The following is an 18,562-nucleotide window of genomic DNA, read 5'->3' on the forward strand; positions in this document are numbered from 1 at the left end:
GGTTTGGAGGAACACTGAAGTTTGCAGAAGTACAAAAAGGGTTTAGAAAAAGACACTGCATTCAATGACCGCACAGGGTCAAACTCTAGAGTTCACAAGTCAAACCTGCAACAAAATCTTGTAGCACGGGTGCTCCTGTTCACTGCTCCAGTCAGTGTGCAACACCCTCCACAACGACACTCCATTCCATTCCCCTCCAGTCAGCCCACATTCTGGGCTGCGGCCAAGTACAGTGGTGCCCCGCAAGACGAATGCCTCGCAAGACGAAAAACTCGCTAGACGAAAGGGTTTTTCGGTTTTGCGTTGCTTCGCTAGACGAATTTCCCTATGGGCTTGCGCTTTTTTTTTAAAGCCGCTTGAAGAGGCGCAGTTGCGACGGACCGTGCTTCGCAAGACGAAAAACATCGCAAGATGAAAAGACTCGCGGAACGAATTATTTTCGTCTTGCGAGGCACCACTGTAACTTCTAATCAGAGTATACCCATTGAAATTGAGGGACATGACAAATTTAGATCTATAAATGTCCATGATTGTACTCTAATTTGGTTGGATGTAGCCCAGAATGCTGACACACTGTGGTGATGTTGTGATGACTGACTGGAACAGGAGCACTCCCCACTAGAACGTTTTGTCACTGGAGGTTTTACTTGTTTTACTTACAGATTTCTGTCACATAAACCTCCACCTCTGCTGAGGCCATCTCCTGTGAAACGTCAAATTCTGGTGACCAGGTGTAAATCAAGAAGACGCTTCGGCTAGTTGTCTGGCGAGATGGCGTCAAGGTGCAAGCGTATCAAGAGCCTGAACTTGTTTGTTGATCTACCAAGAGGGAGGCCGGCATCAGCCACGCAAAACTGGACCCATTAATGTCTGGGGGTGACTATATGGTCCCACATCCTTCAGGTGGTTGGAGGAGTCTGCAAACTGAATTCTTGTTGTCAGGTAACGACGACCTGACATGATTTGACTCCCGACCCCCTGAGCAAAGCTCCTCAACTTATAATGCTTGCTAACCCAAGAATTACCAACGATAGAAGAATGGCAGATGAAGATGATGGATTTTTCGGAGCTAGCCGACCTAACCGGAAGAGTCCGCGCCCAGAAGGAGGAGGAGTATGAGGAAGATTGGATTAAATTTAATGATTACTTAGTTAAATATGTTAAGTTAAATTAACTGAAAACAGCTTGCAGATACTTAATTGGCTTAGGATTTTATTTAAGTTAAGTGATGAATTAATATGTTTAATTTCATAATGTGAAGATCTAAGGATGTTAATGTTTAAGTTAAATTTTTTAAGAACTGTGATTCGGAAAACCGTTAAAAAGATATGCAATGAAATTCAACCAAGGGGAAGTGAGGAAGTCACTTAACAATGTTAATAAGTGTAATTTTTAACAAGGCTATGATTTATGTTTGTTTGTCTTATGTGTTTGTTTGTTTATAATGTTGTGAAAACCAAAAAAAAAAATTTGGGGGGGAAAACTTACAATGCTTACGGGACAGGCAGAAATCCATCAGGAGAAGCTCCTCTTCAGCACATCTTTGTGTGAGCAAAAGGGTTTACCTGCTGAATTTTTGCCAGACACCCAGCGGCTAAACACACAGGACCCCCGCCAGAAACAAACCCGGCAACTGGTTATCACAGGCTCAGATGTTTTCTCTGCAGGTGGAGAAGGCAAGACGTAATGTCTTGGTTGGGAGTTGTAATCATCAGGGCAAGTGAATTCCCCCCCCCCCCATTTAACAAACAGGTAGTTTTAAGGGGACTGGCAGGTGTAAAATGGGGGGAGGGGGAACCGACACTCTTTTCACACACTAACACACACACATGAGCTCTGTGGTGCCGCCTGTTAGATCTGACCTGTCAGCAAAGGAAAACGAGAGATAATTACAGGGTCTGAGGATGGGGCCTATATAACGGAAGAGTTTGCCCTCCCTCCCTCCCACAGTTCTTTTTCCAGGTGGCAGAGACCATGAGGCTCTCTGTAACTCTGGCACCTTGGATTCTCCTCCTCATCCAGGATATTCTGCCTCTCACGCCGGCCCAAGAGAGGACGCTGCGCTTCGTCACGCTGGTACACAGGAGGGTGGGTGGCAGGAACTAGGGCGCCTGGGTTCTCCAGGAAGGAGCATGGATCTAGCGCTGCACGGCAAGAGGGAAAGGAGCCAGAATACTTTGGGGGCGGTGTGAGGTCTGTGGGGTCAGAGATGGGAAGCAGAGCTTCTGGATTCCTTGAGTCAGGAATGAAGGCGTAGGGTGCATTCTGCTCCAAGCAGAGAGTTGCCTCTCTTTAATTTCATATATTGCTATATTCTATCTTTCAGGATATAAATCCTACTGAGGTGTCTTAGAACTGACATTTAATTACTTACAAACACACACACACTGGTACCTCTGGTTATGAACTTAATTTGTTCCGGAGGTCCATTCTTAACCTAAACCCGTACTTAACCTAAGGTACCACTTTAGCTAATGGGCCTCCTGCCGCCGCCGCGTGATCTCTGTTCTCATCCTGAGGTAAAGTTCTTAACCTGAGGTACCGTAACCCAAAGTGTTTGTAACCCAAGGTACCACTCTCTCTCTCTCTCTCTGTGTGTATGAATGACTTTTATATTTAATTAATTATAAAAGTATGTCAGTATCCTGTATCATAAAATATCAAGGTGGTGTACATTGTTAAAACAGGGGGGAAACCAGTGTTTTTAAACAATAAAAACACAGAAAAACATTAAGGAGACTGGCTATTGAAAAATGCCAAAACTTTGTGTTGTTTCCAGTGTTGGTCAAACGCCACTGAAATTAATGGACCCTAAGTTAGTCGTGCCCATTCATGTCAATGGATCCAGTCCAAGTCTGTCTAACCGTGGTTACAACCCCATCATGGTGGGTGGGACAGTTCTGTACTGGAAGGGCACCAGAGATCTGTGTCTGCGCTGGGCACAGAGACACATCACACACCCAGAGACTTGTAGCACCTTAGAAACTAACACTTACTGTGGCATAAGTCTCCATGCACTTAAGACCACTTTGTCAAATACCTGATGCTGGCACACACACCCTTTTTTTAAACTGATCGGTCTAATAGCTTGTTTAGTCTCAAGAAGGGTAATAACATACTAATTACTTTACCATGACTCACCCAATCCCTGGCCACTTTGAATGAAAATGTATTCCACAGAAGTGCCCGAAAGACTGCAGGCTTGGTATTAGGAATACACCCTTAAGGGGTGGGAGGGGAGCGTTTTAAAGGGATAGTGTGAAAAACAAGTATTAGGCCTATTATGAAATATATATATACTCACACGCATAGGATGGTTCTCTTGTAATGCATCAGATCTGAAGAGGAGTAAATAGAAATTTGAATTTTTAATTTCTTTAAAGGGGTAGTTTTTATAGCACTAGATGCTATAAAACAGAGTTGTTGTTTTATATATGGGATGCATAATTTATAATAATACCCGTATAAGCACATTTTGCAATACACTTGGTGCATGTCACGTAAACTCAAAAGTAAAAATTATAAAGTGGCTGTGGTTGCTTTTCTTTGCCCCTCACCTGTAAATGAATTGGTGCAGGCATCTTGTTTCTGGTTTACAGACTGACCCTCCAGCAGCGCCATCTATTACAGAAGGGGAAAACGCGTGTCTGTTTCTATGCATGTGTGTGAGAGAACTAGATAGCAAAGGGTGTGTGTAGGTGTGTGTAGGTGGAATAATATGGAAGGTAAATCACAGTAGGTCCCATTTTGCAGGCCAGGATCACAGAATCATAGAATCTTAAGAGTTGGAAGGGACCCAAGGGTCATCTAGTCCAACCCCCTGCAATGCAGGGATCTCAGCGAAAGCATCCATGGCCAGTGGCGTAGCGTGGGGGGTGCCGGCCGCACCGGGCGCAACATCTGGGGGTTAGGGGGCACAAATCCACGGGTTAGGGGGCGCAAATCCACGGGTTAGGGGGCGCAAATTACTTGCCTTGCCCCGGGTGCTGACAACCCACGCTACGCCACTGTCCATGGCAGACGCCCATCCAACCTCTGCTTAGAAAGCCTCCCTGGAAGGAGAGTCCACCACTTCTCGTGGGAGTCTGTTCCACTGCCGAACAGCTCTTACTGTCAGAAATTTCCCAAATGTTTACTTGGAATCTCCTTTCCTGTAACTTGAAGCCATTGGTTCGAGTCCTACCCTCAAGAGCAGGAGAGAGAAAAAGCATGCTCCCTCTTCCATGTGACAGCCCTGAAGATATTTTAAAAGTCCAAAGATTCCTGGTCCTGTAGGTTAGAAATTTGTGGGCAAAACTATCACTCGGTTTGCTGCATGTCGCTGTTCTGACCCCCTTCTTCTTTCTTAGGTGTATCGCCATGGTGACCGATCCCCTCTGGGCACCTACCCCACGGATCCCCACAAAGCGGCACCCTGGCCACAAGGCTTCCAGCAACTCACTGAGGTGGGGGCTTGGGGTGTGTGTGTGTAGAGGGGTGGGATGAGCACTGGAGGCAAATGGGGCACTGTCCCTGTCTGGCTGCCTTTTTGCTGTACAACCAATCAGGGGCTGGCTCTCCCTGCCATTGGCTCAAGCTCCACCTGTTTTCTGCCCTGCCGATCCCCATGGTCACCTCCAGCCACAACCTGGGGAAGGGGGAGAAAGGCACTTGCCAGAATTTCCATGACTGGAGTTCTTGTGTGAGTGAAGGCGACTGATCTCAGCCTTCGCTTTGCACTGGAGCAATGGGACAGCCCTGTTTTGGAGGACGCCTCAGATCTTTCTCTCCCCCCCTCCCCCCCCGAACTTGCTTTTTTCCTTTTGTCTGCTGCAGGTAGGTATTTTGCAACAGAAGGCACTGGGACGATTCCTCAGAGAGAGATATGCTGGCTTCCTGAGTGCATCCTACAAACCACAGGAGGTAAATATTTGTTTGCTTATTTAATAAAGGCAATAGATATATTCCACACCAGCATCCAAGAATTCACAAGGCAGCAAATATGAATACAGTAATAAATATATATAAAGCATGCAACAATTTAAGTGTTAGCTGACATGCAAAAATAAGCAGCAGCAGCACCCCTAAAATGTATCCAAACCCATAACACCAGCTCCACCCACCTTTTAAAAAGCTAAAGGGTGGTGGGTGAAGCCAGAGGGAAAAACTGGGTGGCTCTAGAGGCCCAAGTGGACAATGGAGGTTTTTGATTTTTACATCCCACCTTTCCTCCAAGGAACTCAATGAGGCATACACAGCTCTTCCCTTCTCCATGTTATTCTCATAACAACCCTGTAAAGTAGTTTAGACTGAGAGATGGTGACTGGCCCAGGGTCACCCAGTAAGTTTCATGGCTGAGTGGGAATTTGAACCCTGGTCTCCCATTTCCTACTCCAATACACAACACTGGCTTCCCAGGCTATGTTCCGGCCACACAAAAGCCCAAAGCTTCTACGCTCCCACCAACACAACTCTATTGTCCCTTTAGGCAGGCAAGCGACATTAGCATCACAGGTCAAAGACACATTCCAGCCAGGCCAGAGCAGCTTGAGAGGGTGTAGTGGAGGCCAGTGAGATGTCTGGGCTTGGAGAGTCTCAAGGACAGGATAAATAGCCCCACCGGCACTCGGGGACAGCCAGGGCTTTCACCCGCCTTGAGGATGACCAACCATTATGCCCCTTTCTAGATCTATATCCGCAGCACAGATTACGACCGCACCTTAATGAGCGCCCAAGCCAACCTGATGGGGCTCTATCCAAGCTCAGATCCAGAGATCAGCTGGAGACCTGTTCCCATCCACACTGTGCCTACTAAGTATGATAAGGTAATCCTTCGCAACTTGCCCAGATTTTACTGGTTCTCATCAGCTGCTTCTCTGCTTTGTATTGAGTTTACGTGGCATTTTCTTATATTGCTTTTATTGAACACCATCCTACGAGTCTTCCATTGCAAGGTGGTCTATGCATGAAACAAATGTATTTTTGACAGAGAAGCTAAGGGAAGTGTTTCCTGAAAAGGGGAATGCCACTTCACGAAATCCAAATTTATCAAGAATGAATTTCTTTCTGGCTCTTTTATTTTGATGTTTTGCCACATTTCTGTATGAGTCCCATCTAGGCCCTGCATTTTCTTTCTGGTCAAGCTTAAAAATTGGGACAGAGACTCAGTAAGTATATTTACCATTTAGACTGGTGTCGTGAAGTCTAGCATTCAATCCACTACACCAGCCTGGTAATCTGGCGAATATTTTGACCTATAATTCCCATCAACCACCTGTGCTGTCAGAGGCTGATGGGAATGGTCGGCCAAAATATCTGCCTGACTCCAGGTTGCTGAAGACAGCTCTACACGGCAGCCTTTTTTGGGCAAAGCAGGAGTATATGGATGTGAAAGTGAGAATCAATCAGTGTTCCTGCTTCTGAAGTGTAGCCCCATAGTTTACATATGGGAAAGGCAAGAGGGGTCAGCTTTCCCCAAGAATCAGCTTTCTCTGTCTTTTCCTACCCCACACCTCACAGCTGCTGAAGCCGCCAACCCGGAACTGCCTACGATACCAACAGCTGATGGGAGAGACAATTAATTTGCCAAGCTATCAGGCTAAAATGGAGACCTGGAAGGTATCAGGGAAAGGTGGGGTTGGCTAGGAGGGAGGGAGGGAGGAATGGATTCCAAAGTCAGGATTTCTTCTTCATCCAATTTATCAGTCCAACTCTTTGCACCCATTGTAAGTTGAATGCACCATCTGGAGGAGGAGTCTTGTTCTCTGCCTTGATCACTCAGAGGATATATATGTACTACAAACTTAAAGCAGGTTTTATACCACTTTAATTGCCCTGGCTTTTACCCAACATAATCTTGGGAAATGTAGCTCAGAATGGATACTTTAGGGATCCAAAGCATGCACACGCCACCACACCCCAAAAATCATGGTTCCCAGGATTCCCTGCAGAGTGAATTACCATATTTTTTGCTCTATAAGACTCACTTTTTACCTCCTAAAAAGTAAGGGGAAATGTGTGTGCGTCTTATGGAGTGAATACAGGCTGCGCAGCTATCCCAGAAGCCAGAACAGCAAGAGGGATTGCTGCTTTCGTTCCGCAGCGATCCCTCTTGCTGTTCTGGCTTCTGAGATTCAGATATTTTTTTCTTCTTGTTTTCCTCCTCCAAAAACTAGGTGCGTCTTGTGGTCTGGTGCGTCTTATAGAGCGAAAAATATGGTACATTATACCAGTTCACTTGTCTTGTCTTGCATTGCCATCGACAAGAAAACTGATTGCCTTCTTTTGCTTAAGGCAGCCCTTTGTTTACTTTTGGAAATCTCTAATGGCCAGTCTAGCACCCAATCTGAGTGTTTTTATTATTCATTTAAAATATTCATATACCACTTTGTGGGGCAAGAATCCGGGGTGGTTTCCAAAAAATTAAAGCTAAAGCTTTTGATTGTAATAAAAAACATTAGTAACAACAACAGATACAAGATAAAAAAGCAATACTTTTAAAAAGTGCCCAAAAGTGTAATGCAAGCATGTTTATTCAAATATACCGTATTTTTTGCTCTATAAGACTCACTTTTTCCCTCCTAAAAAATAAGGGGAAATGTGTGTGCGTCTTATGGAGCGAATGCAGGCTGCGCAGCTATCCCAGAAGCCAGAACAGCAAGAGGGATTGCTGCTTTCGCTGCGCAGCGATCCCTCTTGTTGTTCCGGCTTCTGAGATTTAGAATAGTTTTTTTCTTGTTTTCCTCCTCCAAAAACTAGGTGCGTCTTATAGAGCGAAAAATACGGTAAATTACTCCTAGGTAAGCACTTGTAGCAGCCTTTGCCAACCCTAGTGCCCTTCAGCTGGTTTGGACTACAACTCCCATCAGCCCCGGATAGCACCTTGTTGGGCCTGAGGGCACATTCAAGCAATCTAAGAAACTATCACGGGAATCACCCATTGCACAGAAGAAAAAACTGATGTTCGGGACCAAAAAACTCTACACAACCCAAAATAAACAAAAAAGAGGCTCACATACATATAGTTTTAAAATATATACAAATTTGAGAAAGGCAGGGGCCCTTAGGCCTAACTTAGTCATGTTTATTAACTCTAATGGGTCTAGTCTTGAGTGAAACAAACACTGAATCCCATCCATAATGGTCTAATTGTGGTGCCAACCCTACATGGAAGTGGGTTTTCGGAAGCCACACCACTTCACTTACAACATTCAGGCCTATGTCAGTTTACGTGAACATATACTGGTGTTAGTAAGACCATGTAGGATAGTGGAACTAGCTTTCTCCAGGCAAAGCACATTGAAGTTCCAGTCCGTTAGCTCAGTGTTTCCCAACCGGTGTTCCGCAGCACACTAGTGTGCCGCAGAACGTTGCCTTGTGTTCCGTGGGAGGGAGGCGGGCGAGTCGGGCGGCGAGAGGCGGGGCGGCAAGCGAGCTCCCTCCCACATCCCATTGCCGCTCGCTTCGGCCGGCCTACTGGAGGAAGGCGCGAAAACCTCGCGCATGCGCAGGCCTTCCGCCTGCGACAGCCCAGTAGGCGGGCCGAAGCGAGCGGCGATGGGATGTGGGAGGGAGCTCGCTCGCCGCCCCGCGTGTGCTCGCCGCCCGACTCGCCCGCCTCCCTCCCACGGCACACCAGCCTACCTCCGTGGGAGGGAGGCGGGTGAGTCGGGCGGCGAGAGGCGGGGCGGCGGCGGCGAGGAGAGGCCGCCCAGCACGGGGCTCTCGCCGTCTGCCTGCCTGGCTGCCTGCGAGCTCGGCGGGCAGCGCTTCCGTCCACAGCGCCCGCCTCGCGGCTCTCATTCCCTGCCCCTGCCAAAGCTCACCCAGCCAAGCCGCGCTCTCCTTCCTGCCTCGCTTTGCTGCTTCCTCCCCCCCCCACCCCCAAAGCTTGGAGGTTCCCCGGCAGGAAGGAGGGAACTTAATCCTCTCCAAGGGCTGCGGAAAACAGACATGCAAATGGGGGCTTGCCAGCTCTTCAAGCGCCGCCGGCTTTCTTCGGGAATTACCGCCCACCGAGCCCGGTAACGCTGACAGGCCGAGCCGCGGGGCTTGGCAGCGCAGCCGGCAGAGTGTGGGAAAGGGCGGCCGCCACGCGCCGGGCAAGGCGAGACTCGACAGGGAGGACACCGGCAGCAGCGCCCCCCCCCCGAAACCCGCTCCGGGCAGGTAATTCACAGAGAGTGGACAGAAGGAAGCCTTAAAGGGCTTCAGCCTCCCAGAGTGGCAGAGTGGCGGGGAATAATAATAATAATAATAATAATAATAATAATTAAAAATAAAATTGACAGGTGGTGTTTTTCTAGGTGAGGGGGTGGGGACTGTAATAACAAAAAAATCAGCTGTATATCAACCGCTGTTTTGCAATGAGGAATTGCAAATAAGGAAGATCAAAAGGAGAATTTTTTTGGGGGGGGACTCTCTTCCTCTTCCTCCTCCTCCTCTCGTTCTTGCTCCTCTTCCTGGCAAAAGGGCTGCTGAGACCCCTTCTCTCTTGGGTGCCGGTGGGTGCTGTGACGTTGACGCTGCTGTGGCAAGTGCCTTTACTTAGCAGAGTGCATTCCCCTTTACACAGGAGGGGAGGGGAAAAAATTGAAACTTGCACTTTCGTGCGTCCCTCCCGGCGCGACGCTGCGCGCTGACGTCACGGGGCTGTAATGGTGGTGTGCCTCGAGATTTTTTTCATCAAACAAGTGTGCCTTTGCCCAAAAAAGGTTGGGAAACACTGCGTTAGCTAATTCTTCTTCCCTCTTCCCTCCCTTCCCAGGGCTTTATGAGAGAGATGGCAAACCACACAGGGCTTAAAGAGGAACAGCTGACCCTGAGGGGCCTTTGGAGGGTCCACGACTCCCTCTTCTGCCAGGTAGGCATACTGCACCGCATAACAGCCTTCCCACAGTTTGCCTCCAACCATACCTTTCTCCAGTGTTTTTTCTTTCCTTGCAGAAAACACACAACCTGACCTTGCCCAGCTGGGCCACGCCACAGGTCCTGGCCACCCTTTCAGAGATGGAAGCATTCAATGTCGAAGCCCATGTGGGAATGCATGCAAGCCAGGAGAAGGCCCGATTCACTGGAGGTAAATTTTAATCAAATTTAGAGAATAAACATTCTAATGCTGCTTTGACAAAACACGGCACTGGAAAAAAAATTGAGGAGGGCCCGTTCACACGGCACCTGAAAATTCACTATTTTCCAGTTCAATGTGTTCCCCATTGTCCTCGCCAGATCCATACATGACCAATTTGTGTGTGGGTTATGACATTTCTGTTTCTTTGTTACTATGGTTTTTCTTCCACTCAACCCTTCAACTGCTGATGGCGCATCCGCCAGTGCTCAGCACATGTGCTTGCATGACTCCCATTTTTGTATGCAACACAGCACCCCCTTGACCCCCAATTATTTGCAGAGCTGCTAGTTTTGTGCCTGTTGGTCAGTTAGTCTTTGACATAGGACCACAGGACACCCCTCAGTCAACAGTCTCTCTCCTTCCTTGCAGGGATATTACTTGGCGCTATCCTGAGCAACTTCTCCAAAGTAGTGTGCCGAGATCTGCCCCTGAAGATGATCATGTATTCTGCTGTAAGTCTTTCCCCACCTTAAGACTTCAGAGGGACCATGTGGGAAGATGGGGTGTGTGGTTTAAGTGTGTATAGCAGTCTGCCTGTTTAGAAGGATCTCGGGGCTCTTTAGTGGCTTCACTGCAAGCAGTCCTTTTTGAAAGTGCTAAAAATAGTCTCACTAAAACTAGAACTATAAAACTAAGCCTGCAAAATATGGAACAAACTTATCACATGAAAGGGAAACAGGAAGTTCTTGAATAGCACCCTCCATGATGATGAGGGGGAAGCAAAGTAATATCTAGTCTGCACACGAAAAAGTGGCATGTTTTAGGGAGGGGGGGCATAGCAATATATTGTAAAATGCAAAACAAAACATGTTGGCTACATTTTTCCTGTTCACCTACTTTTTAGCATGACAGCACCTTAATCGCTCTTCAAGGAGCCCTGGGCGTTTATAATGGTCCCCCTCCACCCTATGCTGCCTGTCATGGGTTCGAGTTCTACCAGGAAAGCAATAAGTAAGTCTGGTTCCATCTGTGGGGCAGGAAGAGTTTCTCTTGTTTTGCTGGGTGTTGAATTTGCTCTCCATCACAGAGAAAGGTTTGGTGTGCATGTAAAAACCGCACAGGTGCTGATGAACTACTGATAATTTATCATCCTGGTGAAATAAAATGCTGGCAGTATTTTAAGAAGCAAAAAAATGTCCAGCCTTCAAGGCTTGTGAGGGTGAGCTTAAAAGGCTTATAGCTTGCAGCAATATCCCAGGGAACAGAATGTGCTCAGGCTTTCAGCTTCCTCTAACTCTGTGCCCAATAGAACAAATTATGTACAATTGCTTTTCCATGAAGAACTGAAATTTTTACTAGTTGAAAAAGCAGCTTATACATGCCCCCCCCCCCCGTTCCTTTTGTGGCTCCGCTATCCTCCCACAACTCAATGGTAGACACATTACTTCACATGCAAAGGATCACGCAGGTTCAATCCTCAGTATTCTCCAGGTAGGGCTGGGGAAAGGCTCCCTGTTTGAAACCATGGCATGTTTTCCCTTGTTTTCTTAAATTAAAAGCCACCTTTTGGAGTACGGTAAGTCTTCTCTGTCCAGTTTTTTTATTTTATTTTTAGTTCTGACTTTGATATAAGGAAACATTATTATTACTACCCTTTCTTAAAAGTTGTCCTCTCCAAACCAAGGAGTACACCATTCGGAGGGACTCTCTCTCTGCCAGCTCCTAGTATCCCTTGCAGTATTAACAGCTGCCTCCCAGCGACTTGTCAGCACATTTGCAGTTGCTGACGCATTGACACAAAGCACAGCATAGTTAAGAGGCTGAGACAGAACCAGAACATTTTGAGAGACACTGCAGGAAGGAAAGCACCAAATATCAGAGCCAACGTTTGGCAGTGCGGGGTTATGGAAGGAGGTTAAGAGTGCAATCTTTACTAAGCTCCTGTGTTTTCCATCTTCCCAGCTCCTTCAGTGTATCCATGTTTTATCGGAACAAAAGCAGCCACCAGCCCCACACATTGGCCCTGCCTGACTGCCCCACACCTTGCCCACTGCCTCTCTTCATTCATCTTACAAAGGCAGTCATCCCGCTGGACTGGGATGCCGAATGCCAAAACCCTCAGGCAGGCACAGGTAAAGCAAGGTCTTTTCCCTCCCCCTGGGCAGAGGGTCGCACTGACTCTCCCACTCACACCTGCTCAATTCCTTTTGCAGGGCGCACCGTAACAGCGCTGGCTGTGGCAGTAGGCCTGCTGAGCACGGCATTAATAGGAGCAGGCATCATGTACTGGAGGAGGTGATGGGAAGATGGGCTCATGGCAACCACCAATCGCCCTCATGGGAAGAGAGAACAGCCTCTAAATGTTGTGAAGTGTGGTCCAGTGGAGCCAAACTCAGACTCCATCCACAGAAGCTGATGGTCCAAGCAGCACAGGCAAGAGGCACATTTACTGTAGGGAATTATTAGGAGACTTAAAAATAAAGCAAGTAGTGCAATGCTTGTGAGTACTACACTGTGTGTACCTTTCTGTCAGACATGGCAAGGGAATTCTTATGCCTCCACATTGTTTAGAGGGCCCCATGCTTTTCATTTTAGTATGTAATTTGCTCTGACAGACATACACCACTAATTTTTAAAATCGGGAGTTGGAAGGGACCTTGAGGATCATCTAGTCCAAACCCTCTGCAATGCAGGAATATGCAGCTGTCCCATAGGGGGTCAAACCTGCGACCTTGGTGTTATCAGCACCACGCTCTAACCACCTAAGCTGTGCTTAATGCCTTGGGTTCCCCACAAAAGACATCTGTGGTAGGATCAACATCTGGATGGCCAGATTTTCTGTACCTTGCCAAAAAGATGCCTGCATGTGAAAAACATTAAGTACAACTATGCAAATAATAAAAGATCAAACCTATCCATTCTGAAGGAAATCAGCCCTGAGTGCTCACTGGAAGGACAGATCCTGAAGCTGAGGCTCCAATCCTTTGGCCACCTCATGAGAAGAGAAGACTCCCTGGAAAAGACCCTGATGTTGGGAAAGATGGAGGGTACAAGGAGAAGGGGGTGACAGAGGACGAGATGGTTGGACAGTGTTCTCGAAGCTACCAGCACAAGTTTGACCAAACTGCGGGAGGCAGTGGAAGACAGGAGTGCCAGGCATGCTCTGGTCCAGGGGGTCACGAAGAGTGGACACAACTACATGACAACAATGCAAAACTACTTATCATTTCTACATTTTATTGAAAAAAGTAAATGCTGCACAGAATAACACTGCCCCTGCCTGGAGGCATACAATTCAAGTATGAAAGGAGTACATGGCAAGGTTGTGCAAAATGCAGCATTCTTGGCAAATATCCCCAAAGATATTCATGCTGCTTCAGAATCCAAGGTGAAACAAACAGCCTTGCTTTGGAGGGTGTGTATGGCTTATGATCAACAATTTATTTAGAGCATTTGTACCCTGCTCTTCAACCAAGGAGGTTACCAGCATGACTTATATGCAATCAATAAAAGCAAGGCAGTTCCTGCCTGCAGGCTTACAATCTTAAAAACACAACACACAAAGGGAGGGAAGAGAAAAGAAATCAAAATCAGGTACCAATCCTTAGTTTTTCTTTTAATGACCAACTGGAAGTTCAGGGGTAGGAGGTGCCTGATACTGCCAATCTTTTGGCAAAGCTGATGGAATAATCCCTGCTTCTGATGGAAGCTCAACTCAACTGCTCTTAATAGAAAGCTGCAGCGAAGAGCCAAGCTACTTGGTTCTGAAATCAAGAAACTTGCTTGAAAGAGTAGGAGGCTGGTGATCAAGCAGAGTTGGGGGAAAGGTGTATGTGCAAAGGCTGTTTAAGATGGAAGGCAGTGGAAAAAAAATCAGTGGATCCAATAATAATAATAATAATAATAATAATAATAATAAATGTTATCAGTGACTTGCTGATAGTCCAGGAGATTCTTTCAAGATTGTGGGAGAAACCCATCCATTTCATTTTTTGCTGCGGGCATCCAGCTTGGCTGAGGCTGGGTGGGAAGAAATATGCCACATGAATTAGCAACGCAGTGCCTAGGGAAAGCCCACAGGATATGACGGTGCTTTTAAAAGGCTGCTGACTGAATCTTGAAGGGCCCTGTATCTCGGTCAGAAATAGTGTAATGTTCTTCTGGAATAATGGGACTATCCCTGTACAAGTTTGTTCAGGAACTTTAGTTATTCCCTCAGCCCAGCCCCAGCAGACTAAGCCTTTTGGCTCCATGGAATACAAATCCAGTAAGAGAGCATTTACTTCCCAATTTAAAGGCTGTTAATTTTTAAAAAGACGCTCCCTGATACATGCCTCAGCGCTACAAAGCACACACAGTGAAGTACCTGCCTCTTAAAATAAATGGGAGGACTGACCCCTGTCAACACAACCTTGGCATAACCCTTAAGGATCAACTACTGTGTTTCTCAATGCCCAGATAATCTTTCCTCTGCCTTTCCTGCCCAGTTCTACCTGTGAGCCGTTAGGGCATGGAACCAGTTGCATCTTCCTGCCTGCAAGAGCAGAGCTCAGGTGTTCCCATATCTGGAGGAAGAAAGCAAACAAACCATGTTGGCAAGACTTTTTTGCACACTATCCACAAGGTGTAGCCTAGTTTCAGTTTCACAGATCATTCACTACACATATTGGATTTCATGCCTGCAAGCACATTTTCCCTTCCTGCCACTCAGTTCTTTTTTTAAAAAGAGAGAATATGTAAAGAAATTAGGTGCATCACAATTTCAGGAGTAGCGAACATGATACTCCACACTATTGCTGGGACTGCAGTTTCCACCCTCCCTGGCCATTTGCTATGCTGGTGAGGGCTAACAGGAGCCCAACATTTGGAGGACACCATGCTGGTGACCCCCAACACAAACTTCAATATCTAAAAAGTTGTGGCAAATCATGGGTATTGCTTCCCCACTCCAAATTCCCAACTCTCTAAGCAGCTTTAAAACGGGGTGGTGGTGGGGCAATCTGGACAGCATGATACACTGGCCCCTTACCATTAAAAATGTTAATTACTCCAGCTTAACAGAAATGCAGTCTCGTACTTCCATAAGCTATAACACATACAAACTTCAGCACTAAACAATAGGAAAAGCTCAACTGCTGCATTGTGTCATTCCTAAGCCATTCATGCTTTACAGGCTGATGGAGCGAGAGCATTAATGCTAGGAGACCATAGTTGTCCCTCTTCAGACACACGAAATGCACAGCCAAGTAGGGACTCTCAGATTCAGAACCCCTCAGTCTTCTGAAGTGTCAAGTCCCCAGAAGGCACCCAAATCATCACAGTGATCAGAGCCCAGTGCTGACATCATTGGGGTATCTCATGTTCCCGACCCACTTCTAGCACTGCACTAACTCTGTTCCAATACCCCTCTTCCAACTTGCCATTAAGTGAATGCTCACCAGCCTTGGCTGCCACTGAAGCAACTAGATTCAACTTGCGAGGCAGATATTCATCTTGGGTACATCATCAGGATCACCTAACAATAAAAGTATCGTAGTTAGGAGCTGGGAATGCATGGGACTATTTCCCTATATTAGATCAATCCATCACCACCCCTACCCAAAGCTTTGCTGTACACCTGGATGAGAAGAGAGCAGAGAAAGATAGCATCCCAAAAGATTTTCACAAAATTCAACTAGTACTGCCGGGAGAGGCTTTCATTCTCCAGTGTTTTGCCATTGTATCCTCTGCAGGAAGCCCCAGCCGCACACACGTGTCTCAAAGTTCAACACACAGACCTAATCCCACCAGAGCCTTCTCCCCACAACCTCAACCTTCTGGGATCAACAGGGATTCTGCTCCTCAGTCCCCCATGATGTCAAAGGCATGGGGGCACTGTCATCGTCATTGCAATCTGCGCCCAGTGCTAACATCATTGGAGGAACCCTGTGGCCACGGCACTCCCACCTACACACAGCAATGCTCTCCTGGCTTACCATGCACCCCAATCTCCAATGGCAGGAAATTTGGCTCATATAAATACAGGACTTGCCAGACCTTGCATGGAACACCCAACAAAGGCACCGGCACTCTATAGAGGGGGAGATAGTGTTTCACTCTTTACTAACTGAAGTGCCCAGAAAACCTTCTACAGTAGCTCAGGATTTCCCAGGGCAACAGTATGAAATTTGGCAGGGCAACACTTACCCAGTACCACAAGTTCATCAGGTCACTAGAGGCCCAAGATGGATGCTCCATTTTAAGCAGGAGATAGACAAAAAGTATCGCTGTAGGAAGGGAAAGCTGGTTAGTAAAATATGCCACTAGAGGCACTCTTCCAGAATCCTGCCTGACAGCACGCTACAGTACATTCCTTATACCAGTCCCTATATACACCCTTGTCTGCCAGTTTCAGTCAAAATCCCTTTTCTACCCCCCACAAATTCCCCCGTTAACTACCATGGGCGTAGCCAGGATTTTTGTTAGGCGGGGGCAGGCCTTTTGTTGGGGAGCAGAACCTCAGCCATGTATTTTTATTGATTTAGGGGAGATAGCTGCCCCTCCCTGCCCCCCTCAGCTACGGCCCTTAATTAAACCTTTTTACAAAGCTATTCTCTCTTATGCTGCTGAGCCTCATCAATCCTCCTTTGACTTTACACACTCAGCACCTTTATACAAGTCTTTAGCCCTCCCGTCTACATTCCAGTTTATTCCCCACGCAAGCCCTACATGCCCTTTCCACTATGGGTCCCTCTCTACCTATCTGCACCCTAACGCCGCCTCTGCAACTCCACCACCCAGCTCTTATTCTAAACCTCTTCCTCTCTCCCCAACAGAGAGCCTAGCAGCAGAAGCGGGCGGGAGTATGGAGAAACCAATAAGGAATAAGCAACCCAGTTATTCGGCCCGTTGCCCGCCCGCTCGCCTTTGTATCGCGCAGCAACTCGGAACTCCTGCACGCCGCCATTTGAAACAGGAAGAAGCTTGGCCGCACGTGGCCCTTTTATACTCCTGCCTCGCCCCGCCCACACCTTCGGAGTCCGAACTCGTCAACTTTCGCGCGCGGCCGCCGTCCTGCGCGTGCGCATAGCTGATGAAATGGAACGCGGGCCTCGCCTCTCCCCTCTCGTAACGGGGCGCGCGTGCGCAAGGGAGGGGAGGCAGAGCAAGGCGGCGTGATGTTCTGCTGGTGGTTTTTGCGAGATAGTTTAGTGGCGGGAGATTCTGCATAGAGAAGCAACTTTGGCTGGTAGGCAAAGGAGTCGAGGGTTCAAATGCCTGTTTGGCCCTGAAGCTCACCGAGCTCCCTTCGGCTATTCAAAGTGTCTCACCTTCCTCACAGGGTTGTTGTGACTATAAAATGGGGAGGAGATCCGCTTTGAGGTTTTATTTTCTTTAATACAACTAAGCGGTCATGGGCGTGGGGCAACTGCCCCACCCACCCCAGATCATGTAAAACAATAGAAATACTTAACTACCGGTAACTGATAAGTCACGTCGATTCTGCTCCCCCCCCTAAAAAAAACACCTGGCTACGCCCATCAAGCGGTATATATACGTTTTAGTAAATGAAAACAGTGCACTCCACCTTGAGCTCCAAAGAATAGGTGGGATAAAAATGCAAAAATAAATAAGTGCTGCTGCTGATGATGATGAAAGAGCAGTGGGTAATCTCAGTAGTTTTAAACCCTGGATTTGATGGTATTAATGTGAACACCCCCACCCTTTTACATGGCCATATGCATTGCGAAGCATGCAATTTTGGGATAGTTCAGTCAGTAGAGTGTGAGACTCTTAATCTCAGGATCCTGGGTTTGAGTCACACCTTGGACAAAAGATTCCTGCATTGCAGGGGGTTGGACTAGATGACCCTTGTGATCCCTCCCAACTCTGATTCTAAGATCTCTTTCGCCACCATTCCATGTTTTGCAAGACTTTTGCATTGCTATGTTACAGCAAAAGACAAAGAGTTTCAAAAAGTGATACTCTGAACATGTGCAATTTCAGACTGTAACTTTTCTTAAAGCATAGAGCTGTCCTGACTACCATAGCCACTTCTGTTGCTACTCTGAATACCAGTTCCTGGAAAGGTAGGAGGGAAGAGCGCTCTTGGGCTCAGGTCTTGCTGGTGGGCTTTCCATACGCATCTCACTGGCCACTCTGAGAACAGGATGCGGGGCTAGATGGACCACTAACCTGACCCAGCAGGCTCTCCGTATGTTCCGATTTATTGAGCCCTGGTGACACGAGGAGCCTGTGGAAGAGTTGAGACTCAAATCAAGACGCAAGTTGAAATCTCCATCCGCAGTACAGTGGTGCCTCGCAAGACGAAATTAATTCATCTTGCGTTTTTTTTCGTCTTGCGAAGCACGGTTTCGGAAAAGTTTTAGAAAAGCTTCAAAAATCACCAAAGTCTTCAAAAACCTCAAAAAAGGCTACCACACTGCGTGCTATGAGTTGCTCCTCGAAGTCAAGTCGCAACTGTATTAACGGTTTTAAGAAAAAGGAAACAAACTTGCAAGACGTTTCCGTCTT

General features: G+C 47.2%; 2 protein-coding genes across 10 annotated transcripts; one reads left to right on the forward strand and one right to left on the reverse strand.

The window, feature by feature from the left end:
• Window positions 1-1,528: 1,528 nt before the first annotated feature.
• On the reverse strand, window positions 1,529-17,498 carry LOC308572744 (uncharacterized protein). 5 transcript variants are annotated; one of them, XM_081169118.1, is made up of 5 exons: window positions 16,235-17,498; window positions 14,542-14,613; window positions 3,558-3,621; window positions 3,305-3,338; window positions 1,529-1,661 (listed from the first exon to the last, which is right to left on the reverse strand). In XM_081169118.1, exons 1-5 carry the CDS (start codon window positions 16,283-16,285, stop codon window positions 1,649-1,651), a joined length of 234 nt encoding a protein of 77 aa, XP_081025244.1. In that variant the 5' UTR covers window positions 16,286-17,498; the 3' UTR covers window positions 1,529-1,648. The 5 variants fall into 5 exon arrangements, 1 of the variants encoding a protein (XP_081025244.1); XR_014001852.1 differs by lacking the exons at window positions 1,529-1,661; window positions 3,305-3,338; window positions 3,558-3,621 and adding exons at window positions 13,269-14,111; window positions 15,487-15,563 and having other exon boundaries at window positions 16,235-17,000; XR_014001853.1 differs by lacking the exons at window positions 1,529-1,661; window positions 3,305-3,338; window positions 3,558-3,621 and adding exons at window positions 13,269-14,068; window positions 15,487-15,563 and having other exon boundaries at window positions 16,235-16,997.
• ACP4 (acid phosphatase 4) lies at window positions 1,650-13,075 on the forward strand. 5 transcript variants are annotated; one of them, XM_081169082.1, is made up of 11 exons: window positions 1,650-1,752; window positions 4,350-4,445; window positions 4,816-4,902; window positions 5,667-5,804; window positions 6,499-6,597; window positions 9,746-9,841; window positions 9,925-10,057; window positions 10,478-10,560; window positions 10,953-11,059; window positions 12,011-12,180; window positions 12,262-13,074. In XM_081169082.1, exons 1-11 carry the CDS (start codon window positions 1,687-1,689, stop codon window positions 12,345-12,347), a joined length of 1,161 nt encoding a protein of 386 aa, XP_081025208.1. In that variant the 5' UTR covers window positions 1,650-1,686; the 3' UTR covers window positions 12,348-13,074. The 5 variants fall into 5 exon arrangements, with proteins under 5 accessions (XP_081025208.1, XP_081025207.1, XP_081025206.1 ...); XM_081169081.1 differs by lacking the exon at window positions 1,650-1,752 and adding an exon at window positions 1,894-2,076; XM_081169083.1 differs by lacking the exon at window positions 1,650-1,752 and adding an exon at window positions 2,293-2,519.
• Window positions 17,499-18,562: the final 1,064 nt, after the last annotated feature.

Source organism: Podarcis bocagei (assembly GCF_964188305.1).
Source record: "Podarcis bocagei genome assembly, chromosome: 13".
Lineage (NCBI taxonomy): Eukaryota > Metazoa > Chordata > Lepidosauria > Squamata > Lacertidae > Podarcis > Podarcis bocagei.